We start from the raw sequence: 26,354 nt of genomic DNA, 5'->3' as shown, positions 1-26,354 counted from the left end.
GTGATGCCTTCATGTGTCTCTGGTAAACTGTACATCTTTAAACTGTTAGTTTAATAGATTTAAACTAAAAGTAATTTCCAATTAAATCTTTTAATGAGAAATGACATGAATGAATGAAACTAACCATTGCTGTACCTGTTGCTTAAAAACAATAAATCAATCGTTTAGGCTGAAACATTTCAGAAAATAATGTCCAGTGTTCAATGACTTTTGAAGCTGAAGCTAAAAAACGAGAAAGACTGTTCTTCAGTATTTAACATCAATGTTAGAACTGAACTGATGAGTCAATTAAACAGAAAATTAATTGATGACTTCAACCATCAATTCATTGTTTGAGTCATTTTTCAGGTTCCTGCTTCTGAATTGTGAGGCTTTTCTTTGTTGTTTGACATTTCAGTAAATTAAATCTCTGAGGTTTTGACCACTTTGGAACAGAACACATCACTCAGGCAGAAGACATCTGGGACAAAGGAAGATTAATAAGGAAAGCTATGGGTAGTTAAGAAATATATCAATACGAATAAATATTAAATACATCAACCTTCTGCAGTCCAGTCTGCACACTGACAAACTCTATGTGAACCCAAAGAAACTGCAAATACAGATAAGAAAATTTAATTTCAACTTTCTCTGTAAAATACAATATATACAAGAACAGGTTATAGAAGCTAATCTGTTTTCTTGAATTAACAGATGAGGAGAAATAAAATGTTCCAGTTTAATCATAATGGATGAATGAAAACACACAGACTTCCCTTCAAAGTAAACTCAACGTGTAACCAGGTGCAGTTCAGTAAACAGTAATACGACTAAAGGCTCTCGTACTGCGTGTGAACAAGTTGTAGTTTTTGAAGTACAGAACTGAAAGGCAGGAAACAGTCTGTATGTGACATTATTGCTAATTTCAGGTTGTGGAAAAGCTCGTTTTCCACTGCAGAACCGTTCGAACAGTTAGCTTCTCTGACTCAGCTGCCGGTACAACTGGATGGTCATCAGCTGAATTTCAGGGTCTCCGGGTTTAATGTCAATAGCTCTCAGGAAGAAGCTGAGGGCGTCATCCAGTTTCCCTTCGTTGTAGCTCGCCCTCCCTCGACTGACCAGGAAGTCGTAGCCCTCGTCCTCGGACATGACGACGTCTTTTGTGCCATTTGCCTTTGCTCTTGCGTCGACGCTGCACTGATCCATTCTCTCGGAGGAGGCTAACTCAGGCTCATTTGGTGATTCCTCCAAGTCGTTGCTCATTTCCTCTCCTGACTCATCAACACCATCTGCTGACTCAGAGTCTTCTTCTTCTTCCTCCTCCTCCTCCTCCTCGCCCTCTGTGTTTAATGTCTCTCCGATGGTCTCCTCCAGCTGAAACTCATCATGGGTTGAATCGATGATGTTCTCCTCTTCAGCCTGATCAGAATGTCTCCCTGAAAAGTCATCATCATCATCATCATCATCATCATCATCATCATCATCCTCCGTGTCCTGGTCGTGGTTCTTCATGTCTTCAATGAAGGACTGGAGGAGGGCCCGCTGTGAGGCCACAGACGTGTTTCCTCCAATGCTCTTTCTTGACCGGAGAGGGGTGGAGCCAGAGGGCATTGATTTCGGTGTGGAGGCTCCAAGAAGCTGGAAGGAGTTGTCAAGCTGTCTCTTGCTGAACTCCTGCCTATCAGAATCATCAGATTCTTCTTCCTCACTTTCAGAAATCACTGCTGCTCTCTTCCTCCTGGTAGTAACGATGGAATTGTTCATTGACTCGTCCGTCTCAGAGGACTGGACGTTGTTGAGACTTTGCCTGAGTGCTTCTTTATGATGTCTCTCTGAAAGGGATTTATTTACGTCAAAACTTCCCTCCATCTGCAGTTGTGAAAGCAGCTTCCTCTCCTCCGCTTCGGTCTCCTGATGGTCCAAAACATCAAGGTCTGAGAACATGTCACTGTCCTCAAGCTGTAAATTGAAGTTGCCTTGGAAGGATTCAAGGCCTGCGCTGACTCTGGATGATGTGTCTGCTTTGAAGCTTGAATTGGATGCTTGTGAGACAGAAAGTATTTTGTTCTGCAGGGGTGTGCCATGCAGACGCTGCAAATCCATCTTGGAGTCATATTTTGAGTGTGAAGGTCCATTTAGTAGAAGTTCATCTTCAGCTGCTCTGTGGTACACCAGGCTGGCATCACTTGTTGGGGCAGCTGCAGCCTCAGACGCTGTAGACTCGTCCATCAGTTCTTGAACTGAAGCATCGGCCGCATCACCTGCTGCAGCATCAGTGGCCACCAAAGACTCCTCATTCACCTCCTGAGGAGAGGCGTCTGCTGCTTCCACATAACTGCTCTCCTGCTTGACAGACTGGTGTTTTGGGGAATCCAGGTCCTGCTCAGCAAGCTTGTCTTGGCTTGCTTCTACAACATGTTGTTCTTCTGTCATACTCTGATCTACAGTTAAGTCAATAATTCGGTCACTCAGATTCTGTTGACAGTCTTCCTTGCCAGAACCAGACTGGTCCAACTCCACCACTATCGGTGAGCTGTTACAGTTGCTGTCATGTTGTGGATAGGAAGGACTTGGTCTTGGATTTCCCATTTTTTTCTCACGAGACGGCTCGCTGTTTTTGTTCTCTACTGGTTGTCTGAGCCAAGCTGGTTCTGTGCTTGATGCCATGCTCTCTGCCAGCTGCATCTGTAACTCTGACTCAGCCTTCATCAGCTCCTGGGCCTTCTGGACCCTCTCTTCAATGTAGTGGTACGCCTCTTGGTCCTCTGGGGCTGTGTCATGGTTGACATTGAGGGAAAACATGAGGTCGTGGTCAGAGATCCCAAATATTTCCATGGCGTGGAGGTGAGCAATGTGCTCGTCCAGGTCAGGGTCTGTCCGTCTGTGTTTGCAGTGCAGCGCCTGAAGCTGCATCTGTGTGGACGAGGACCGCGTGTCCTCCAGGAGGAAGAGCTCCTTCAGCTCCTGCTTGCTGAAGTAGCGGAAAGGGTTTTTTTTATCTCCGGTACTCTGTCTGACGAGGGAGTCCTTGAAAATCTGCCGCCTGTAGATCTTCTCCTCCACTGTTCCACAGGTGATCAGCCTGTAGATGACGACATTTTCAGTCTGGCCGATGCGGTACGCCCTGTCAACAGCCTGGGCATCTGTTGCTGGGTTCCAGCTGGGATCGTAGATCACAACTCGGTTTGCCGCCGTCAAAGTGATGCCGACTCCTCCGACCTGGGTGGTCAGGAGGAAGACAGAATAACGTTCGTCTGTCTGGAACAGAGTGATGCGCCTTTCTCTCTCTGCAATCTGTGTTATTGTGCCATCGAGTCTCATTACTTTGAAGCCTCTGTTGCCCAGAATGCGTTCAATGATGTCAAGCACTTTCCTGTAATGAGCAAAGACAAGTGTGCGGTGGCCTTCCTGTCTGAGCCTTTCAAGAAGTGCAAAGAGAAAGACGAGTTTCCCAGACTCGGATATTAAGGTGTCGTCAGGAACGTTAGCGATGCTGTGAGATGCGTCTGTCTCCATGTCCTCAGTCTGCTCGCTTTCAGTGCTGTTTTTCTCCAAGCCTAACTTGGCTATGGCCGCAGCAGAGAGCAGTCTTGGGTGGTCACACAGCTTTTTCAGAATGCCCAATTCAGCTAGAGGTGACCTGCTGGTCATGAGCAGCTCCTTAATGTGGTCCAGTGAAATGAACTGTCTGTATATGTCTTCCTGAACAGAGCTCAGGTAAGTCCAGACAATTAGGTCGTTCTTTCTTGTCAGTGTGGGCATGACAGCTCCAGAGTCTTTTGGAGGGTTTGGGACATGGCTGGCCTTGTTGTCTGAATATCCCTCTTTGTTTGCTTTGTTTTTCTGCACCTCTGATTTTGTCCTGCGGAGGAAGTGGGGTTGTATTATGGCCATGAGGTTCTCAGACATCCGGGACCCTAGAGCCATTTCCCCTGGAGTTGCATCCTTCTCTCTGGCGCGGGTGATGGGGTTGTCATACTCCGCTTTGAATGTTTTTGCTGTGCCGAGGAGAGTACCTTGGCAAGCGAAGTCAAAGAGAGCCCACATCTCTGTCAGGTTGTTCTGGATTGGAGTGCCTGTGAGAAGAACTCGGTTTTTTGAAGGTATGGCGCTGGCACTCTTTGCCGTTTTGGTGGTTGCTGTTTTAATCTTGTGTGCCTCATCCAGGATCATATAGTCCCACGTGAACTCTCTGCCATGGTATGATGACAGTTGCTGCCAGTTATTCATGAGCATGGTGTACGTCGTGATGATAACGCCACCTCGCCTCTGAACTTTCTCCAAATTCCTGGTCCTCTCCCCTTTGCTGGCACCATGAAACTCCTTGACCCTCATGCCAGGAGTCCATTTGGCAAACTCCTTGGTCCAGTTTGTGATTAGTGAAGTTGGCATGACCAGCAGTGTGTGTTTGACCAGCTCGTTATCATACATTCCAGAGAGGAATGATATGACCTGGATGGTTTTACCAAGGCCCATGTCATCTGCCAAGATCCCACCTTTGAGACCATCTCGGTAGAGGCTGTATAAGAAGGCCACTCCATTTCTCTGGTAGTCATAAAGCTTGTCATGCAAATCTTTGAAAAGCATTAAACCGCTGCCATTTACATCTACAAACTCTTCATCGTCATCCTCAGAGTCATTCTGCGAAATAAGTTCTTCAATTTTCTTAATCCTGCTTTCAAGTTTTTGACTCTGGTGAATGTTGTATGCCAACTTGAAGAACTTCAGCGCATTGTTCATGTCCCCTTGTCTGGCAACATCTTTACCATCTTTAATGAATCTGTAAGAAAAAAAACATGACAGTTATTCATAAGACAATGTTAAAATTGAATGTTCTTAAACTTGACAGCTACATGAATCAAGAGGAACACCAAGGTTCAATTCCGATTAAAAAATAAAGCCGCAGAATAAAATAAGGTTTCAACAGCTGATTTATCACACTCATGACAAAACAAAACTCAGAATGATTCCAGACACTTTTACATCAGGCAGGGGTCAGCTAGCTGACATGCTAACAGCAGAGTGAAGCACTTTAACTCACAAACACTGACAATATTACAAGTTTTTCACTGTGACATGACGAGATCAAAGCACATCAAAAACAGTTCGAGCTTCTGCAGGTGGTGCTGAAGTGGTACTCGTTCCACATGTACAGGAATGCTTCTAGGCCTCTTGATTCCGCTGATGCAGGGGTTTCTGCACTATGGACATGTTTACATTGAAAATATAAGAGAGGATGGGGACAAGAGGGGGGGTTGACACACCTGGAAAAAAAGCCAAGTTGGGCGTGGCAACATGGCACTATTTCATTTTATTTTCTTCATTTCTATCTGTGTGTTACTGAAACACGATGGCAACATGTATAACTTGTCTTTTTGTCAAAAACCAATAAAATTCTGTATATAATACATATTTACGTATTTGTTTTCAAGGGAACTTAATTGTTAGTGTTCCAATCAAACAGGCATTTCCAGGCTGTTACTATCTTCAAACACAAACAATTTGATTTCGGAGAACTACCTGTGGTATTCTTCCATCTTGTCATCTGTATCCATGGACAAAGACCTGTTGAGACAAAGACAGAATCTCACATTTACAGTCATCCAACACAAGCTGCATCAATGCACATGCAACACTTTTAAGACATTTTTACTAAAACACTGACGCAGTTAAAGTCGACCCATTTTAAAAGTTTAATATCTCGACAGAAGAACAGCACCTACAAAAAAACGCAAAAATCAAAGACCCCGATGCTAAATTTTGTGTTTCATGTTTGGAAATGGCCACGTGAATCAAAGTGTGCTCGACACTCGTCCAGGTTTTTCAAAGATACTAATCTCTGTCTCAAATACAATAAAATATATGAGGGGAACAAAAAGGGGCTGGGTGTATAAACAGACCACCAACCAACAAAAAACTACTGCAGGGGCTCCACTGAATGCACTGCATGATGGACAGACGTCACAGACACAGAGCTTCTGTTATCTGGAAATGACTGTTTTTTACCAGGAAAATCTGTTGAAGTCCAGCATGTTTAAATCCCCCCGGTCATAATGTCCGGTGAACAGTGTCTGGTTGCTTTGGTGAGGGCGGCTCTTTCAGGTGAAACAAAGGGGATCTTACTCTTTAACATTGAGGTCTATCTCTGCAGGGAGCCTTTCCAAGTTATCAGACACTCAGAATAACCATCTGAGCCTGTTAATGGCAAAAACAAACACTTTTAGTGGACGTACACTGACGGCACACAAACACCCAGAGGGATTACACTGCAGCCCAATAAGAACCCCCAGTGTTCATGTCCTACTGTCCATAAACACAGATAATATCTAACTGGAATTTCTCCCTTTTGTCCGGGACAATGATGTCCTCAAGGACACGTGAACCAGCACCAGCTGGAAACTCTGCACACGTTACTTTCATTGATTGAAAACTGAACGTAGATCAGACTCAGTCTGATTTTATCAGTCACTGATAAAATCAAATAACTCAACGACAAAGTACAGGACTTCATTTTTATTTTGCAACGTTTAAGTATGGTGATCTTTTAAAAGACAGGTTTATCCTGAAATTTCCTTGCAGATTAAACTTCAGTTGCGAAGGCAGAATAAACATCATCCTCATTTAATTCCTCATAATGTCAGCACATGATATTTTAACACAATACGAAATGTAGTGGTACAAAGTACTCTTTACTAAAGGAAAATTATGAGCTTCATGTTGTCAAAGTACTGGTTGTGGACTAAAATGTCCCCTGCGACTCACATGTGACTGATACTATCAGATGATTAACACTGATTAATCTGTGTTTTCATATCAAGTCTTCATCTGAAAAGTAATTACTTACTAAAGCTGTCACAGAAATGTAACAGAGTAAAAAGGCACCTTGAAGTATTTCAGTCTGACATGCAGCTAAACTTAAGTCCTGCCTCGTTCACGTGTTTTGTAAAAACGTAGTTGTCTCTATGAGTTTTGGCTTTTCAACCACACAAACAGTTTTACGTCCCTGAACACGAAACTTTGGTTAAAGTCAGACATTCAGAAACTGCGTCTGTCTGTGGAAACCGTTCATGTCACAGCACATTTCACGTAACAGGACGAGTCACTGACCGCAGCTCGTTTACCGGCAACAGCTTCTTCTTCTCATGTTTTGACTGATCAACATGGCTTCACGGTTAAGTTCATGTCGCCACCTGGTGGTTTGAAATGCTCTTCACAGTGCTTCGATTGTACTTTTGCATTTTTACATGGACAGATTAAAAAAACTGCTCGGGTGGACGGGATTGGTTTGGGTTTTTACTGAAAATTAATGGAGAAAATCCCTGTTTTAAGAAATACCCAGACGTGTGGAATTAGACTTAAATTTACACCACTGGAAAAGAAGGATTGAAGTACGACGTAATTACTTTAAAACATGTACCAGATATCAAACAATGTGTTTAACTAGTCCAGGGTGATTAACATTAGTGAGCCCAGTTAATTAATCATATCGATGTCGTTATCGATATATGTATAGATATATATAATGTGCTTTTCAGCGTCAATATAAAAAATCCCCTCAAACACATATCAAACCTGAGGAGAGACGGCTAGCCCCTCCGTATGTTCATCAGTGGGACATTAACACTGATGCTAACTGTTAGCCATTAGTAACACCGACATTAATGATAACTTAAGCGTTACTTACTTTTCCAGTCTCTGAGAAACCTCCGCAACGTCGCTGTTATGTTGGGAAACATCCATCCTGACGATGTTGGCTCCTCGCAGACACGAAAAACAAACCAAACCCGGTCTTTACGTGTGTTTTTCAGCTATAAAACACAGACCGGTGGCTGCCTGGGGACTCTCTCCTGCGAAGTTTGTGGTCAGTGTTTGAAACAACAAAATTACCCCCGCCATTTTTCCATCCTATCAGAGAGGACGCTGTAGTGACGCACAGATGAGGTTGTCCAATAGGAAAAACATACATATCAGTGGGTGGGACCGTATCAAGTCACAGCCAATGAGTATCGTCGAGCGAGTCAGGAAGAGGGAAGCTGTTCTGCCATTTCAGTTTGAGGTTTTCAGGAAATTCCAGCTTTGAAAATTTCTTTAAATTCGTCAACCCAAATGTAAATTTTGAATTAATTGAATATACGCACCATCAATATATCCCCCAAACAAAATTATGGTCATGATTTACAGTTTACATTCATTTACAGCCAGAAAGAAACAAAGAAGAAAAATAAGAGTATGATTGGTTTGTTGGTTGAAGAAGAAGAAGAAGAATCAGGGGGAGACATTCCCCTTTATTATCACACACACATGCACACAGCACACGGAGGTGAAATTTGTCTTCCGCCTTTGACCCATCCTGGTCGTCCTTCCTCCGCGGCAGACCAGGAGCGGTGGGCAGCCAGACCAGCGCCCGGGGACCCATTCTTCTGTGTCACCATTGGTCAGGTGGTGATCTTCTTGCATGTTTTTAGTGGGGGTATATTTTTACGGAGGATACCCCAGGTGAACACGGGGAGAACATGCAAACTCCACACAGAAAGGCCCTCCTCGAGCAGCAGGCACCGAAGCATGGTGGAGGACACACCCAGTGCCCGCAGCGAGATTCGAACCCGGGACCTTCTTGCTGTGAGGCGACAGTGTTGCCACTGTAATGGAGGCAGCAAAGGCCCAAATCATCTTTTCTTTCTGCGCTCATCCGCTGACCAGAGCACACATCACCTGCTACTCTGCTGCCACACCTGAGCACTGGTCATTTAGAAAGACGTCCGTGTGAGAACCTTGGTGATCAAATCAGCAGAGGAAGGAGGAGGAAGTTCACCTTCATGTGTGGAGTCTTTCCAAACATCCCGCCAATGGAACAGGAAGCACCTTCGTCTCTGACTGGACTCATTTGAACACAACTCTGCATCTGAGCGACACACACCTCCCAGTGAATATTCAGTCCATGTTATTCAACCTGGACAGACTGTCTCTGCATGAAGAACAGCACGGTGAGGCTCCAGAAGCGTTTATTCAAAAGAATCATGAAGTTTCAGATCAAAACACAACTTTAAGGCGATGACACACAGGACGACAGTGGAGGTCCGAGTTTCCTCGACCTCATCATAACAAATTCAAGCACTTTCAAAGATTTTCAAGGTGTTTTTGGTGAAATCTACAGGAGCTGATTTTCCAAATGAAATCCATTTCAGACCAGCAGAGTTTCTCCTTTGCATGAAAAGTGTGACACATAAACTGAATAATTATACAAATATACTTTATAATATAAAAGAAAGTCTTTTAACACATAAAATTATGCCACAGATTCAGATATAAAGGTGTAAAATGTGCCCACATTGGTGAGGTTTTCACATTTTTTATAAATTTTAAAACATGGAGGGCTTCATTCAGAATATCGGAGCCGTCTCCAGAGCTTGGACTCGAGCAGCGAAAACCAGAACTCTTTTCTCCACCTCGGCGTTGATGGTGGCCTGCGAGGCTCGCGGGTTCTCACGGAGGAACTCTGAGATGCTCAGGATACACTCTCTCTGAGGACACACAGAAACTCAGTGAGCCACAGTCAGTTTGGAAAGACAATGAGACAGTCGGATTCTCACAGCGCAGCGCAGCTGAGACCCTGATAAGCCTGTGCGTTTCACACACAGCGCCCCCTGCAGGCACACGCAGGTACCTTGTAAGTGTCCACTTTGTCCTGGCCGGTGATCCGGTTCAGCAGCTCCCTGCCGACCTGCATGGCCGTGACTGACGTCAGAATCCTGCGGTCCTCCTCAGTCTGAGAAGTCAGCCAGCGCAGCAGCGCCATCTTCAGGAGGGAGGAGGACATTTTAAAAAGGATTGTGGCGATTTTACATGTTGTAGCTCTTTCCCTCTTGTTCCTTCGTATCCACCACCTTCTAGCTCTCCTTTCCAGATCCACCTTTTAGTTCAACCAACAGACCAAAGCTCCACATGATCACAAACACATTCAGATCATTGAGAGGAAAAGCAGCAAATCAAACAACTGAGAAGATCAAACATCAATGATTCCACAGCAAAAATCACTGAAACATTGTCAGGATAGATGATCATTAGTTTTCAATCAGCCAGTGATTTGATGTGAGTTACACATAAATCTGTAAAGGTGAGGTGACACCTGTCGGAATAGAAATCAAACACTGGAAAAACACAATGTAATAAAAAAAACTTAATTGATACAAGTTTGCACATATTCATCAACTACTTTATTATTATTTTACTAAATTTATTGTGCTTTCATTGTAAACCAATCAGATCTTTTTTCTGTCATCCTAGATCTTTTAACTTGTATATATTTCTTTTATATTTCTTATTTTATATTTCATGTTTATTGCTGTTTGCACCAGGGATTTGAAGGAAACGATATTTTAATTCTGTGCATGTCCTGTAGATACAGCAGCATTGACAATAAAGTTGACCTGACTTGGCCAAAGCAAGACAAACCAACAAATAATGATACAGATCAACTTCATCCTGAAATACCAGCTCTTGAATCATAATCACATAAAAATAACATTTTCTCCTGTAAAATCAGCTCATTCAGAAAACAACACCCACATTTTGACACATTTGTTCTGTGCACAGACACAAAGCTTATGGAGCCATTTTACGCAATTCTTAAAAGATTATAGTTAATACATTGAAAATGAATTTAACTCAAAGCTTAATGGATTATTAAAAATGTTTTAAATCTTATAAACCCTATCAGGAGCAAATTAAGCCCAGACTAACATCTCTCTCTCTCTCTCTCTCATATATATAATGATCTAATTGAGTGAATATTAAAGGGAGTCAAAGTTTAGAACCTGCGCTTTTGGGCCGCTGCTCTGTTTTCTTTCTTACCTGCTGAAATAACTGAGCGTTGGTCATTTCTCCTCCTGAGTTCACTGAACCCGACATGACTGAAAAACCCCAAAACTGACCGATAAACGACAAAATCACAAACTAACAGACAGTTAGGACGAAGATAAAAAAAACAGCAGAACTTTCTCTACAACATTAACTGCAGCTAAATGATCTATTTTCTCTACAGAAACAAATATTGTGTCGACCGCTGCCAGGAAAAAATCGCACTTCCTGTTTACGTCTCTCCTTCTTCTTCTTCTTCTTCGCTTCCTCTGTGAGACTCGGCGCGCTGCTGCCGCTCAGCGGTGAAAACACGTACGACCTTCACCTCAATGAGCTCTCAGGCCAGGACCGATTAGGGATCTGTGGATGTTTTAAACTTTGCTGATTTACTGCTGTTTTCCAGGTCACAGCAGACAAACTGTTCAGTTTCCGTTCAGTTTGATGGAAGCTGGCAGCTGAGAACTTCAGTTAGTTGGAAGAAGAGAGAGTTTTATTTCTCTATTGATCTGACATCTGACATTGATCTCGCCTCAATAACTTCTTGTACATTTCAAGCTGGTATTTATTATTAATTTGACCACAGCTGGAATTAAATGCGACAAAGACCAAGAATATGTTAATGCTGACTTCAGATGTCATCACTTCTACCCTGACAGCATTAAAACTAACGGCCAGGATGAACAAAGTAGTCGTAGAAGCACTTGGCCACTATAACTGATGATCAGCTGAGCTCTGGTTGTAACACCAGAATCCTGTGGAAAAAACAAACATCAGTCCTTCTTCATCTGCAAACATCTCGTACCTCAAAGCACCACGACGCCTGCACTGATGCCTTCAAAGTACCATTTCAGTAGGACATTCCATCCATTACACCTCCCCACCAAAGACATATTATCACAACATTTTCATAACCATGTGTGTGTGTGTGTGTGTGTGTGTGTGTGTGTGTGTGTGTGTGTGTGTGTCTGGTTTGAAAACTGCTGGATTTCGAGTGAAAATTGTAACTCGGTATCTTGGATCATCAACACGTTGATGTCTCTGTGTTACTGTGATTAGTATGAATCAGTATGAATCTTTTCCACGTCACAGTTTTTTTTATTATTATTTCACATGAAGTCAAAGGAAGTTTGTTCATTTTCAGGAGTCTGAACAGTCTCTTGCATATTTGCTGTTACAGCTCATAAAACTGGTGTTAGATCCAAAAACTTGTTCATCACATTTTCTCCATACTAAGCTTTTATTTCTCCTCTGGACTTGAATGCAGCACCTCAGCCTGACGTTTCAGCAGCAGTCAAGTCTTTGACAGGTATCGGTTGGATTCATTCAGGGTCACATGACGTCCCGCAGGTCAGAGGTCAGCTCTTCTCTTCGGGTTTGGAGAAGGAGCCAAGCTGTTTGGTGTTGACGTCCTTCAGCTGCTCCAGCTGTCTCTGTCCTCGTCGGTACAGATACTCGATGTGCATCACGTCCGTCTTCTTGATGCGAGCGTTCTCTCTGAACTCGTCGCGGATTCGGGGGATGAAGCCCGGTTTGTCCTGGCCGGCACGCAGGAACTGCCGGTACAGAGCCAGGACCTGTTTCTGCAGCTTACTGTGGCGCGCCATCATCGGACCAAGTCAACCTCACCAGGACAAAGATCCGTCTTCAGAAACAGGAGAATCAGAAACGGGACCACAGCAGACGGCACATTGACACCAGTACTGAGTCCCTTCAGCTGCAGTTCTTCTAATGTCCACCAGGTGCTGCTGTGATCAAACTGGCTGTATTGAAGTGACCGAGAAAAGCTCCAGATTTCTGATTACAAACCCTGAATGTGTCACGAGCTACAGACTGAGAACAGAGGACTCTAAACACACCACGATGCTCCAATTTGTCTCCTCCTTTAAACAGCTGTCACCTCGTTGTCCTCTGACGGACGTCTCTGAGCTGAGGGTGTGCAGGGAAGGCTCTGATTGGCTGACAAGTCGTCTGAGGTTGTCAGGGGTTGAAGTGATGCAGAGTGGAGAGAAGGAGGATCTGACGTGTGACTGCAGGAGTAAAACACACACTGAGGTTAGACGACCTGAAAGCTGCAGACTGAACCTGCTCTGTCACCTTCGCTCTCCTCCATGTTTGTTCCTGTCGCCTTCCTGCAAAGCATCGTCCAAATGATGAAAATATCATTATGAAGAGCGAAATCTGAGACACAACTAAACAAACGATCGAGCGTGACGAGAAGCTTCAGATGTTTTTCTGTTATCAAATCAAAGAAGAAAGAGCTCAGAAAAGTGTCTTTAAAGTGTTTCCTGTCTGAGTGAGAAAAACGATGGCGCAGAGGAAACGCGTGACGTCTCTTCAGTGAAGAGCTGAAGACATCAGACGTGTGAGGAGCGATGATGAGGAGGCTCTGACCTTCCTCACATGAACACATGAAGCCAACAGAAATGTCAGATCTCCATCATGTTTCCATCATCTGAGCTTTGACTGCAGCTCTGATCATCAGCCAATCAGCACTCGATCCATCAGCAGCCAATCAGCAAAATGTGGATCTGCATAATCAATGAATCGTCACGTGCTGGTTTCTCCGTGACTGTATTTTTGTAATAGTTTCAATGACAACATTTTACTTAATTCAATTCGATGAATTCTCAGATGCATACTCAGTGTACGGATTGTACTGTAGACATTATATGTAGTATTATATGAGTACATGTATGTAAAGATTGAAATACCAGTTCCACCTAAAGTACCACAGTGCTGATACTTTTCTTCCAGAAGTACTGCAGTAGTAGTAGCAGATACGTTGCTAGTTACACTAGCATTAGCAGTCACACATGTACAAGTACTGCTAGTTTAAGTATTAGTACTCGGCAGCAGTAACAGTGAGGCAGCTGTATGTGTTTCAAAGTGAAGTCAGCCAGCTGCTTTAACGTCAGAACAAAGTAAAAACCACAGGAACACATTTAATGTCAACCAAACGAGAGACTGGAGATCAAACAGAGAACCAGACCAGGTGAACTTACCTGTTCACACTGTGGAGTAACAAACCGATTCAAACCGTCTCCGCTGCTTAAACTCTGACCTTCTGTCAGTAAATCTAAAGTTATTTCACCAAAAGTCCTTTAAATGTACAGTACATACTGTCTGAATTCATCGTCTGTGTCCGCCGATGGAAACTGCCTCTATGTGACCTTACTGCACGTTACGACACCGATGTGAAGACTACAAAATGTGACTTCCTGCTGCAGAATTCATAATAAAACGCTTATTTGAAATACGGAATATTACAAAGGTTCTAAACAGGTACATTTTATTGACGATGTTATGACCTCGTAAATACATTCTTTGTTTTTCTTGTGATTGTGGATAATCACTGAGCACTTTTAGGGAAAAGTTACAGCGTTGCAGCGCCTAATGCGCAGTTACATATAGACGTCATAGCTTTTATTTTGAAAAAATTGAACCGGAAGAATACGTTAATTTCCTGTTTCGCTTGTAGGTGTCAAACGTGAAACCGGCGGAGCAGCACAGGATCACTGAATGGACAGTCGACACACCTGGCTGGCTGTTCATTAGAGAAAGGTTTGTCATTTTATTTTTGATGATTTTTCTATGTTACAGGAAGCACTTCCTGTTCGACAAAAATGTTTTGTTTTTTTTTTCTGATGACATTAGCAAACGTTCGCCTCATCAGAGTCTCTGACAGCGCTAATGAGTTGATCTTATAAGACTGCAGGTTCGGCTTGGCCAGCAGGTTAGTTTGAAGAAATGAACATTTATTTATCGTCATCTTTTAAAAATGGTGTTTCAAACAAGACAGAGGAGAGAAAACCTTTCATAGCACTGTGGCGCCATGAACGTTTGTTTCAATGTGTCCTCTCACAAATATATGAAGACGTCGATTCCCTGATTGTCTACCCCAACGCGGGACTATCCCCGGTCGGCACTCTCCCGCTAGCCAGACTATCGAGCCCACCGACATATAACGGAGCTAGTTATCTTTTTTTATGTTAGTTTTTTGTTACGTACAAGTGTATTTGACATATAATTAGTGACATATTGTTTCAAATACACCTACAGTATGACCATTAGCCTATGAATTGACTTTGTCGTTACGTTTTAACAAGTGGTGGATAAATCCTCTTTCCGTTTCCGGTCAGTTAACGTCACATCACAGATACTCTTGAGTTCGCCATGCCTCTGGTTTGGTAGTACGATGTACTGTATCCTTCGTTCAGTATCTGTGGTAGTAGTTGTAGTAGTAGTAGTAGTAGTTGTTGTTGTTGTTGTAGGCCTAGTAATCAGGGATGGGCAAAGATACATCTAAAAGTATTCCCAAATACAATGCGAAGTACCCAGCATTAAAACAGCCTATAAGTGCACAACATTAACTGTGCATTTATGAAACAGCTAGAAATTATGGTAAAGTAATTATGAAACGGTTAGAAAATAAGGCTACAAGATGCACAGCAGTAACTGTATCTATTTCTAACAGTTACAGTGCTGGGTATTTTGCATTAGTGTTTTGAAATACTTTTATCTGTATCTTTGCCCATCACTGGTAACAATAATATCAACAAATGATAGGACTAATAATGATCACAACCCTTTCCTATAATACTTATACTAGTATGTTACCAATCACCTAATCTTTCGTGAAATATAATCAGGGGGCAGTGTATATATATGATAATACGTGAAATATAATCCGGCGGGATAGATCGTCTAAACCACCTGGGGCTACGCGTCCGTGAGCGAACTCAGTTGGGAGTCTCCGTCTATCTACCAAGACGTCTGATTACCAGTAGCAGCTAATCGAAAATATACAATTTACTGCTTTTTACAATAGGAGAAAATTAATATTGAGCAGAATTAAGTTCAAGTTATTGTTGGTTCGGTCCTCCAACACAGCTCAGGTTTCTCATGTGGCTCCTTGTAAAAAATAATTGCCCACCGGCAGCGTTAGCTAACTAGCTAACATCAGTTAGCTAATTAGCTAACATCACACATCCGGTCACCCCTGGTTTAAAGAGTAAAAGCTGGAGACTGAAGTGAAGCTGAAACATTAACACACAAAGAGTTATGATCATAATAAAGTGTTAGCTGGAAGAATACTGACAGCTCACTGAAGGGATGACACGTTCTATTCCAAAGGTCAAAGGTCATCGTCACTGTGACATCAAACTGTCCGTCATTCAGTAGCATCACTCCTGTATCGTACGAAGACGACGAAGATGAACCTGGAACCAAAAGTCTTCTGATGAAAACCTTGAATAATGCTGTTTGTTGTTTTACATTATTTAGTGGAATTAAACACTTTAAACGTGTGCTTGATCTGGCTGCTTCTGTTGTGTATGTGTGTGTGTGTGTGTGTTTGTACCTGCAGACATGGAGGTGACGGAGGAGGAGCAGCGGCGGCGCGTGGAGGAGCAAGTGGAGATGCTGCTGAGCGGTCAGGGGTCAGAGGTCACCGGGTGTGACGTGGGCCTGGAGCAGAGTAAACCAGCGACTCTGAGGAAGAACGTCACCTACATCGTCTGCGCCGTGATCTTCAACGATAAGGTCACATGACCTGAGTGCTTCCTGTTTGTCAGAGTGACGTCAGAGGTTACTCCTCAAAGAGCATTTCATTTTTAATGTGTGTGTGTGGGTGTGTGTGTGTGTGTGCTCCACCAGGAGGAGGTGCTGATGGTGCAGGAGGCAAAGCAGGACTGTTATAAGCAATGGTACCTGCCTGCAGGGAGGGTGGAGGTGGGGGAGAGCCTGGAGGAGGCGCTGAAGAGGGAGGTGAGACACACATGCGCGCGCGCGCGCGCGCGCACACACACACACACACACACACACACACACACACACACACACACACACACACACACACACACACACACACACGCCTATCCAGGCTACCTGAGTTGCAGCTCGATTTGTCTGCAGGTGAAGGAGGAGGCGGGGTTTGACTGTGAGCCAATCACCTTGCTGCTGATCCAGGAGCAGGGACCACAGTGGATCCGCTTCATCTTCCTGGCCAAAGTCACAGGTCAGAGGTCACAGGTACACTGTGATGAAGTGAGGACCAGACATGTCCCGTCCTCAGCAGAGACAGACAGACAGACAGACCCGCAGCTGTTAATGTGTCCCCCTCAGTCAGAAGCATCCTCGTCTCTCTGTTTGACGTCTTGACTTCAGTCCCACCTCTCGTCCGTGTGTCTGTCTGTGTGTCAGGTGGGACTTTAAAGAGTCTGTCAGCAGCAGATCAGGAGTCTCTTCAGGCGTCCTGGTGGGACAGACAGTCTGCCCTCCCTCTGAGAGGACGAGACATCCTCCGTCTCATCGACTACGGTCTCAAGTAGGACATTAAAGTCTCTCAGCTCTGGAGTGTCCAGGCTTTGTGCTAAGCTAAGCTAAACATGTCTCTGTGCTGGACACAGGAAGTCCTCAGATCTTTATACTAACACTGGCTGTTGTGCTGCTTTCAGGTACCGTCAGAATCCCTGGCATCCGGTCACGTTGCCTGTAGACCTGAGCTGCCGTCACGTGCTGCAGAGACTCGTCCTGGTCTTCACCAACGCTGAGCGGCAGGTCTGGGTCCTGCTCATCAAAGGTAACGAGCTGCTCATCAGATGAAACCAGAGAGTTAACGAGTTTTCAGACCAGTTCGGGTCAAAGGTCGTGTCGTCATAATGAAACTGAGTCAGGACCACGCTCACGCTCATGATCACGCTGAGGCCTTCACACGTCGTTCTTCTTACATGAATAATTAATTTCTTTGTTTACTTATCATTTCCCTTCATTTGTTTCTTTGCTTTAAAACACTTGAGCTGCATTTCTTACATGAAAGGATTTGTACAAATAAAGTTCATCATCATCTTCATCATCATCATCATCATCATCATAACCATAACTGAACACTGTGAACAGCCTCAGAGTGGCTTCATAAATCAGTTTTATGGTCTGGACTACATTACCCATGAGTCTTAGTGCCCATTGCTCTGAGGACTGCAGTGAAGACAGTTCAGACTGTGTGTGAACTAACCCGGCGTGTCCTCCGCCCTGCAGCCCCGCTGCTCCACCTCCCCACAGCTGCGGCGGTGAAGACTCATGCGGTGACGTGGGCGGCCAACATGGTGGTGCAGGACGCCATCCCGTCCGTGTACTACGACCAAGACGTCAACACGCTGGGCGTCTTCAGCCTGCAGCACAACGGCCGACAGCACGGGAAGACGGACGGCGTGTGCTTCAACTCGCTGGTGGCGCTGGTGCCCGACCACGTCCAGCGCAACGAGGACGGAGAGAAGGTGGAGTGGACGGGGACGGGACGGCCTCCACCTGTAGAAAACCCTCGATACGTCTGGCACGAAGTCCAGAAACGAACACTGAGAGAGAAACTGCTGGAAAAGACTCAGAACACGTCCATCGTCCCCATGCACAGCCTGTACTGAGCCGTCGCCCCGAGGCTCAACGAGAGCTTTTATTCTGAAAGAACACGTCGAATGTCATTTATCAGCAGGGCTGTAGTCAGATCTTAAATGTCAACGGAGCAATAAAATAGTTATTTTATAAGAAATATTCAGGTTTAAAATACTTTAAAGAAAAACTGCGTCTCTGACACTGAGACGTTCAGATGGACAAAAATCTCATGTGTTCAGGACAGAGCTGGAGACAGGATGTGCTTCTCTTACCTTAGCTTACCTTATCTTACCTTATCTTATCTCATTCCCTGTTCAGAGACGCACCAAGCAGCACTCTGACGCTCTCTGTGTAACAGGTCACACTCATTCCAGACGGCGTGTGTTTGGTGGCTGCGCACGCTGAGCTGCAGTTCACATCTTTCTAAGCTTCCTGTGCTGTTTTTTCCTCATAAAGTTCACAGAAACACACACAAAACCATAGTTACCATTTTAACTGTTTATTATTTAAAGATTGTTGAAGAGTTTGATTGGATCTATTTATGGTCTTTTCTTACCACAGTGCTTCCTGGTTCTGGGCAGTGATGAAGGACCTGAGCACAGTGTCAGGCTGTCCTGATAGTGCCTGAGTATAAAGTAGGGAGCGTGCTCAGTCCATCCATCACCACGCTAACCGATGGGAGCGTTAAATGGGGCGTCATGTGAAGGCTGTGACTCCTTTAATGTAAATAGACTTGAAATGGTTTCTGATGTGGAAGATGGTCTGCGTGGTTGAACTTTGATTCCAGTTAAAGATGGTACGGTCCAGTGGGAGGGGCCTAGCCTTTAAATGGAGGGGATGTGCCCTGCCTGGTCGGTCAGAGACGGTCTGTGCTGCTGTGTAGGCCTCATGTCAGCCTGTGTAGTTTTTCTGCTGCATTTTTGTTCTATTATTTGCCTCCATTTTGTCTTTGACCGTCTGAGAAGAGCAATAAAACACTAATAAAACACTTTCATCTTTGCATCAAACAGACTCTGTCTTGCTGCCTTTTTCAGATTGTGGAGATTAAGCGACACCTTTCTCCAGTCAGCTTTTCGTCAGACTCCCTCATTCTAGATCAGAATGTGACACATCTTCTGTGTCCACACAGAAGACAACAGGAGCTGTCCTTGTTGGACAGTCGGGCTCAGTGACGTCTGGTCTCTGCACAGGGACCGCTGAGGCCTGAGGACGCCGTGCAGAGACCAGAACCTGAGCAAACCGTCTTCGTTGAGTTCACTGAATTAAACAGACACAAAGTTCAAAGTTCAGACAAGACGGAGCTGAAGTGATTCAAAGAGTCACTTTATTGACCTTCAGGATGAGCGTTTGTCTTCTTCCTGTGTGTCTGAGCTCATGTCTGGTCAGCCGACTTCTCCGTCTTCACCTTCCTGACGTAGTTGTCGTTGAGGCTCTTCAGGTGTTTGGTTCGGTTCTCCAGGCGGACCAGCCACTCGCCCCTGAGCCTGAAACACACCACAAACACAAACATGAAGCTTCGTTCAGTCCGCCGCCGTCAAACACGTCTCCGCTGCAGCCCGGAGCTGTCTGCCGTGGTGGTTCATCTGCCGCAGCAGGTGAAGCCACGAGCTGATCTCCATCTGTGAGTCTGACAAACCCTGAAGTCAAACATCCTCTTTATGCAGACAGAAGGCAGAAATCAAGATTGAACACAGACAAGAGTCAAATTACTGGAGACGAGACTCGTTTTCTACGTTTCCACAGCTCCAGGTCTGCTGATGATGTCTGAGTTCTCTCAGGGCTCTGGTCCCTCAGGGCTCTGGTCCCTCAGGGCTCTGGTCCCTCAGGGTTCTGGTCTCTCAGGGCTCTGGTCTCTCAGGGCTCTGGTCTCTCAGGGTTCTGGTCCCTCAGGGTTCTGGTCCCTCAGGGTTCTGGTCTCTCAGGGCTCTGGTCCCTCGGGGTTCTGGTCTCTCAGCACACACTCGGTGTGGCAGCAGCACTCAGATCATGTTCAGTGTTTAATGTGCTGCTGCGTTCAGGAGGATCTGGTATCCTGGTGACAGCTGGTGTGTAATCACTGTCACATCAGCATTTCACTGCGTTAGTTCACATCAATCAAAAACACCCCAACATCACTGTGTGCGTGTGTGTGTGTGTGTGTGTGTGTGTGTGTGTGTGTGTGTGTGTGTGCTTCTGTCTATGTGCAAAGATGGGAAATGGAAATGGAAATGTGTCTGAGACAGAAAGACAACGAAAGGACAGACATACTGTCCACGTCTGTGTGTGTGTGCGTGTGCGTGTGTGTGTGTAACCGAACCCTCGCTGTCAGCTGTCCTCACTGTCTCTTCATCACCTCCTCTGGTGAGTTTTCTGGATTATTCCATTTGTTCTCTCAGCTGCTGATAATCCTCCTGACCTCAGCTGAGGCAGAGACAAAGACGGGCGGACAGACACAAAGACAGACAGACACAAAGACAGGCGGACAGACACAAAGACAGACAGACACGAAGACAGACAGACACGAAGACAGGCGGACAGACACAAAGACAGACAGACACAAAGACAGGCGGACAGACACAAAGACAGACAGACACAAAGACAGACAGACACGAAGACGGGCGGACAGACACAAAGACAGACAGACACGAAGACAGACAGACACGAAGACAGGCGGACAGACACAAAGACAGACAGACACAAAGACAGGCGGACAGACACGAAGACAGACAGACACGAAGACAGACAGACACGAAGACGGGCGGACAGACACGAAGACAGACAGACACGAAGACAGGCGGACAGACACAAAGACAGACAGACACAAAGACAGACGGATCTGTGATCAGGGGTTTGAACAGAGACCAGTCAGTCCAGTTTTTGATCCTGAGCCGTGGAGATGGGTGGACGGTCTGTGGTGGTCTGTGGTGGTGTGAGGTGGTGTGAGGTGGTCTGTGGTGGTGTGAGGTGGTCTGTGGTGGTGTGAGGTGGTGTGAGGTGGTCTGTGGTGGTCTGTGGTGATGTGAGGTGGTCTGTGGTGGTCTGTGGTGATGTGAGGTGGTCTGTGGTGGTCTGTGGTGGTCTGTGGTGGTCTGTGGTGATGTGAGGTGGTGTGAGGTGGTCTGTGGTGGTGTGAGGTGGTCTGTGGTGGTCTGTGGTGGTGTGAGGTGGTGTGAGGTGGTGTGAGGTGGTCTGTGGTGATGTGAGGTGGTCTGTGGTGGTCTGTGGTGATGTGAGGTGGTCTGTGGTGGTCTGTGGTGATGTGAGGTGGTCTGTGGTGGTCTGTGGTGATGTGAGGTGGTCTGTGGTGGTGTGAGGTGGTCTGTGGTGGTCTGTGGTGGTCTGTGGTGATGTGAGGTGGTGTGAGGTGGTCTGTGGTGGTGTGAGGTGGTCTGTGGTGGTCTGTGGTGGTGTGAGGTGGTGTGAGGTGGTCTGTGGTGATGTGAGGTGGTCTGTGGTGGTCTGTGGTGATGTGAGGTGGTCTGTGGTGGTGTGAGGTGGTCTGTGGTGGTCTGTGGTGGTCTGTGGTGATGTGAGGTGGTGTGAGGTGGTCTGTGGTGGTGTGAGGTGGTCTGTGGTGGTGTGAGGTGGTCTGTGGTGGTCTGTGGTGGTGTGAGGTGGTCTGTGGTGGTGTGAGGTGGTGTGAGGTGGTCTGTGGTGGTGTGAGGTGGTCTGTGGTGGTCTGTGGTGATGTGAGGTGGTGTGAGGTGGTGTGAGGTGGTCTGTGGTGGTGTGAGGTGGTCTGTGGTGGTCTGTGGTGGTCTGTGGTGGTGTGAGGTGGTCTGTGGTGGTCTGTGGTGGTGTGAGGTGGAGCTGAACTCTTCTGTTTACATCTCATACGACAGAGAGAAGCAGAGACTTCTCGTTTTTAAGACAGTGGCATCATTTTCGCTGGAAAAATAACTAACTGGGACCTGATTTATTGATTGGATCAGTTCTCTGTTGATCGACTAATCGATTATTCCTCTCAGCTCACCGTCGCTCTGACAGCAGAGGCAGTGAAGTTTATTTTTAGCTCCGTCTGAAGAGTAAAATGGAAACTGAGCATCGACAACATGTGAAGAATTGAAGTGAACGGCGGCTTCCGTCACACGGGATGAAGTTATTATCCTGATCAGAATATCTTCTAATTTCAGCCTGGTGTATCTGAGCGCTCCGTCTGTCTGTCTGCCTCCATCACTCATCGCTCTGCGATTATCACCTCCGCGCTCCGCAACACGTTTTTCCAGCCTCTGGCCGGGTCGCACATAACGGACACAATTAGCAGGGACTAGAGCCGGGGTTAGAGGCGACGGGGGGCAGATAGTTGTGGAGTTGGGGGTTGCATGGTAATAGATAGCTGGAGGATTTGGAGATACATGGTATTGATAGGTGGGGGATTAGGGGTACAGGGTAATGGATAGTGGGGGGATTAGGTGCGGTGGGCTGAAGAGGTGCCGTGAGGTTAAGGGGGATCGAGCAGCAGAAGACTGGAGTTAGGAGGGATACGGCTAATAGCTGGCGTAACGCTAAGAGGTGAAGGTTTAATAAGAGGATGTATACCATATGTCTGAACATCCTATCATCATGTAATGAAGGAGAACCCTCAGTCTAACATTTCCTCATTCCAGACCGAACCAAAGGGAGTCCGACCAGGCGAGGGTGGAGGAAATGATCCAGTTTCACTGTGGTGGTGCTTTGACTGAACCGTTAAAAGCACAATGGTTAGGGCCTTTGTGTTTTTTATGATGTGATCTGGACCACGTCCTTGTCTCCAGACCATCGTCTCTGTGGTTTGTAACAACATTCCTACTGACTGTAAAGTCTGTGAGGCTGTACTTTGAGCTAAATGCTAATGTTAGCATGCTAACATGATCAAAATGACAATGCTAACTTGTTGATGTTGAGCAGGTCTAATGGTTACCATGGTCACTATTTTAGTTTATCATGTTAGCATGCTAACATTTACTGATGGGAATACCTTTACTCTGCAGATATTTGGTCACAAACCAAAGTGCTGCCTCTGCTGCCCCGACCTTTCATATAACTTACTCGTTTAAATTATATTAAGGCTTAACGTTAGGCATGATTGACGGGCGTAGCAGGTGTCAGTGACGGCTAGATGCTGGGTTTCAGCAACCAGGCTTCAATCGGCCCACCTCGGCTCCACCCAAGCTCCACCTCCCATTTTTGGATTAGCTGTGGAGTTGGACACTGACAAGATGGCGACGGCCGGAGTCGCCGTCACTGGCTCTTCAGAAACCGTCGGGTTCGGTCTTCGGTTTTGCCGTCACGTTCTGTGACAATATCTGAAACAGCTCCAGAGAATCGTAGGTGTCATTTTAAAACTCGGGACTATTGATGGTCATTTATTTTTTTCCGTTTACAGGGCGAGGTGAGTTCAGGTTACAGTCTGGCTGATGTTTCTGCTTGTTAGTGATCATCATTACTGAGACCTTTAACAACCAGTCTGTCCCCACGGGTCGAGTGTGTGTTTGTCCTGGAATGTCCTCCAGCTCGCTGAGAGACGAGAGGCTGGTTGTAATGAGAGGATCTGTTTTTAGATGTGTCTATTTGTCACACAGTCACATGTCTACCACAACTGAAACCACATTCACTCTGAGTTTGGTCACAGACACCTCATTCAAATACCTCGATAGATGGACGTCTTCAGGAGAGAGACGCTTTGCTGAGAATAGGATCCCGTTATGGATCGAGAGGGAGGATCCGGGAGGTCAGCTTGTAGGTGTGCTTCCTGGTGGATGGCCTTCAGGTGGTGGCGTGCCCCAAACAAACCAGTTTATACGTTGGTTGTTCAAACATCGACATCAGAAAGCAAATGTGTTTCTAGTTGTTTCGATCAGCCTCTCTGGAGGACGGGGTGAAAGCCTGATGTGGGAGATGTGTGCATTGTACAAAAGAGGATAATACGGCACACTTCAGACAGTCTGTCCCAGGAAACATCTTGTTTTACTTGGTTGTTCACATGAGAAATGACAGAAGTATTCATGTGGAAATGGAGCCACTGTCATGGTGGCATGCTGAGTTTGAAGAGGCCATAAAAGAGGACTCGTGTTTGGCCTTCGAGATGTTCGTCCACACCACCAGACGACTCAGAAAGAGACAGCAGGGGCTCGTTAAGGCTGAACTCAGCAGGAAAAGACATCTGCTGATGATGATTGGGAACATTGTTGAATGGCTGTTGAATAAAAACCGAACTTTCAAGTCAATCTCTATTTTCAAAGTCAAAGTCGGCTTTATTGTCAATTTCTTCACATGTACCAGACCATGTACCAGGTCGCCGCGTCTACACGTGCCGCCATCATATTTTGATCCATAAATAAACACTCATTAGTCTTTGTTGTCTTAAAAATGAATGTATTTGATAGATTACTGACCGGGGAACAAGACTCAGTGGTTGAAAAGGTTTTTGCTTCTCAAACAATCCTTCCAACAGGCTAACTGTATTCAAGAAGACAAGGTCACAAATAGACGCATGTAGGACCAAGACAACAGGATCCAGTCTCCCTCCAGGACTTCAAGACATGAAGACAAGGTCTCATTCGCTGAGCGCTCAACACTCTGGACCAACAGATCGGTGTGGTGGTTCTGATTTTCAAAACTTGAGGGTGTCCTCCAGTTACTGTGGTGTAACACTGCTCAGTCTCCCCAGGAAAGCTTAGCCCAGACTGCAGGAAAGGACTCTGATTGTCAGGCCTCAGGATTCTGAGAGGCCACGGGATCTGCTTCACCAGTCTGCATGTGTTTTCTAGACATGGGTTAAGCCTGTGTCGTATGGGGTGTCTTGTTGGTTGTATTGGAGAAATTACGGGGTACGGGGTCCATTTCTACGAGCCATCCAATCCTTGTCTGACTGGAGTGAGAGCTGTGTCTCCATCCCTGGCAGTGAGTCGAGGCTTGGCTCAGTTAAGCTAGCCAGGTTTGTCGTTTGTGTTGTGCTCTTTCATAGGCTGAGTTGGCCCATGGTCCAGGTCCAGGTCCCGCAGGGGAGAAGGTCTGGACTGTGATGCTTAGCCTGCTGCTACTGCGACCTGGATCCAGGTAAGTGGCAGAAAGTGGATGTTTGGATGGATTACTGGAAACCACCAAGTGCACCTGTAGCAAGTTTGAGTTTGATCTCTTACCTGCTGACATTCATCCTCCTCCAGGAAACACGTTTATGGCCTTGAGTTCAGAGTTTGTCCACTTTGAAATCTTTTGTGAATTATTATTTTTGTGAGAATCTATTCGTGCATTCATTCTACATCTTTACAGCCACCAACCAGGTTCCATTTTAAGTCCCCGTGTTCGTTAGTTAGCAGCTTATCTCAAATACCAGTTCAGGGATTTCAGTGAACTTTGGTGGAAAACTGGATCATTGGCCAGAGAGGAGCTGATGATATTTCGATGCGGATTGTTCAGCACACACTCACATTTTCACATTTTCATTGCTGTGTATTTGTGATCTGAGGAAGCGGGTGGTGTCACTCACTTTTTCAGCGCGCTCTTCTCCATCCTCTGCTCCTCGCTCTCCACATGCTGACACTGATTGCTAATCCTCTTCTCCCAGAACGTCTTGATGTGCAGTCTGTCGTGGATCAGAGCCAGATTCATCTGAACAGCACAAAGTGACACTGCTGACTCTGCACAAAGCTTCGTTTGACCTCAGTCAAGGTTTTCACACCTCGGATTTTATAGTAGTACAAGTAACAATGAAAATACCACAATAAAATACAACAATTAAAAAAAATCTGTTACCTGCATTCAAAACTTTACTTAAGTAAAAATACATAAGTATTGGTAGGCAGCTGTAGTTAAAGTATCAAAAGTAAAAATACTTGTTTTGCAAAATGGCTCCATTCAAAGTTATTATATACTCATTATTGGAAATTTATTCCTAATTCACCACCAAGTAAACAGCATCTGAATGTCAGAGTAGAGCTAATTTTAACAACTGTACATCCTGTTGAGTAGCTTCACCTTTAACAGGTTATATTTTATAAACTGAAAGTATGTTTCATGCATATTTGAAGCTAAATGTTGTGAAGTAACAGGTGAAATACTTCAGTATGAAATTTAGTGTAAAATTAAAGTAAATGTACATAGTTACACTCCACCTCTGGTACCACAGCTCTTTGCTGGTGTCAAGTTGCCCTTAAACATGCAGTTTACCGACA

At 45.3% G+C, this 26,354-nt stretch overlaps 5 protein-coding genes across 8 annotated transcripts in view; 1 reads left to right on the top strand and 4 right to left on the bottom strand.

Annotated features, from left to right (window-relative positions):
- Window positions 1–735: 735 nt before the first annotated feature.
- Window positions 736–7,752, bottom strand: ercc6l (excision repair cross-complementation group 6-like). 2 transcript variants are annotated; one of them, XM_076731181.1, is made up of 3 exons: window positions 7,664–7,752; window positions 5,500–5,544; window positions 736–4,759 (listed from the first exon to the last, which is right to left on the bottom strand). In XM_076731181.1, exons 1-3 carry the CDS (start codon window positions 7,717–7,719, stop codon window positions 952–954), a joined length of 3,909 nt encoding a protein of 1,302 aa, XP_076587296.1. In that variant the 5' UTR covers window positions 7,720–7,752; the 3' UTR covers window positions 736–951. The 2 variants fall into 2 exon arrangements, with proteins under 2 accessions (XP_076587296.1, XP_076587297.1); XM_076731182.1 differs by lacking the exon at window positions 7,664–7,752 and adding an exon at window positions 7,087–7,095.
- A 1,212-nt stretch (window positions 7,753–8,964) lies between these two features.
- On the bottom strand, window positions 8,965–11,092 carry LOC143320989 (uncharacterized). The gene is made up of 3 exons (XM_076731072.1): window positions 10,831–11,092; window positions 9,644–9,775; window positions 8,965–9,500 (listed from the first exon to the last, which is right to left on the bottom strand). The coding sequence occupies exons 1-3, from the start codon at window positions 10,885–10,887 to the stop codon at window positions 9,360–9,362; spliced, it is 330 nt and encodes a 109-aa protein (XP_076587187.1). The 5' UTR covers window positions 10,888–11,092; the 3' UTR covers window positions 8,965–9,359.
- Window positions 11,093–11,386: 294 nt separating this feature from the next.
- sdhaf1 (succinate dehydrogenase complex assembly factor 1) lies at window positions 11,387–12,782 on the bottom strand. The gene has a single exon (XM_076731134.1). It carries the CDS (start codon window positions 12,441–12,443, stop codon window positions 12,192–12,194), a length of 252 nt encoding a protein of 83 aa, XP_076587249.1. The 5' UTR covers window positions 12,444–12,782; the 3' UTR covers window positions 11,387–12,191.
- A 1,519-nt stretch (window positions 12,783–14,301) lies between these two features.
- Window positions 14,302–19,229, top strand: nudt18 (nudix (nucleoside diphosphate linked moiety X)-type motif 18). 2 transcript variants are annotated; one of them, XM_076730789.1, is made up of 7 exons: window positions 14,302–14,397; window positions 16,202–16,377; window positions 16,492–16,602; window positions 16,750–16,852; window positions 17,038–17,161; window positions 17,292–17,416; window positions 17,872–19,229. In XM_076730789.1, the coding sequence occupies exons 2-7, from the start codon at window positions 16,204–16,206 to the stop codon at window positions 18,252–18,254; spliced, it is 1,020 nt and encodes a 339-aa protein (XP_076586904.1). In that variant the 5' UTR covers window positions 14,302–14,397; window positions 16,202–16,203; the 3' UTR covers window positions 18,255–19,229. The 2 variants fall into 2 exon arrangements, with proteins under 2 accessions (XP_076586904.1, XP_076586905.1); XM_076730790.1 differs by lacking the exon at window positions 14,302–14,397 and adding an exon at window positions 14,462–14,569.
- Window positions 19,230–19,525: 296 nt separating this feature from the next.
- The window catches only part of LOC143320265 (protein FAM240B), an 8,851-nt gene continuing 2,022 nt past the window's right edge, over window positions 19,526–26,354 (bottom strand). The window contains exons 2-3 of one of the 2 annotated variants that reach the window (XM_076729757.1): window positions 25,670–25,791; window positions 19,526–19,706 (exon numbers count right to left, since the gene is read on the bottom strand). In XM_076729757.1, the coding sequence (XP_076585872.1) occupies window positions 19,595–19,706; window positions 25,670–25,791 (234 nt within the window). In that variant the 3' untranslated portion in view covers window positions 19,526–19,594. Of the gene's footprint in view, window positions 19,707–25,669; window positions 25,874–26,354 lie in introns of those variants that run through there. The other variant, XM_076729758.1, reaches the window with a different exon arrangement.

This window comes from Chaetodon auriga, chromosome 5 (genome assembly GCF_051107435.1).
Source record: "Chaetodon auriga isolate fChaAug3 chromosome 5, fChaAug3.hap1, whole genome shotgun sequence".
NCBI classification, from domain to species: Eukaryota; Metazoa; Chordata; class Actinopteri; order Chaetodontiformes; family Chaetodontidae; genus Chaetodon; species Chaetodon auriga.
Note: the sequence above shows the minus strand (reverse complement) of the source record. Positions and strands in the feature narration are given on the sequence as shown.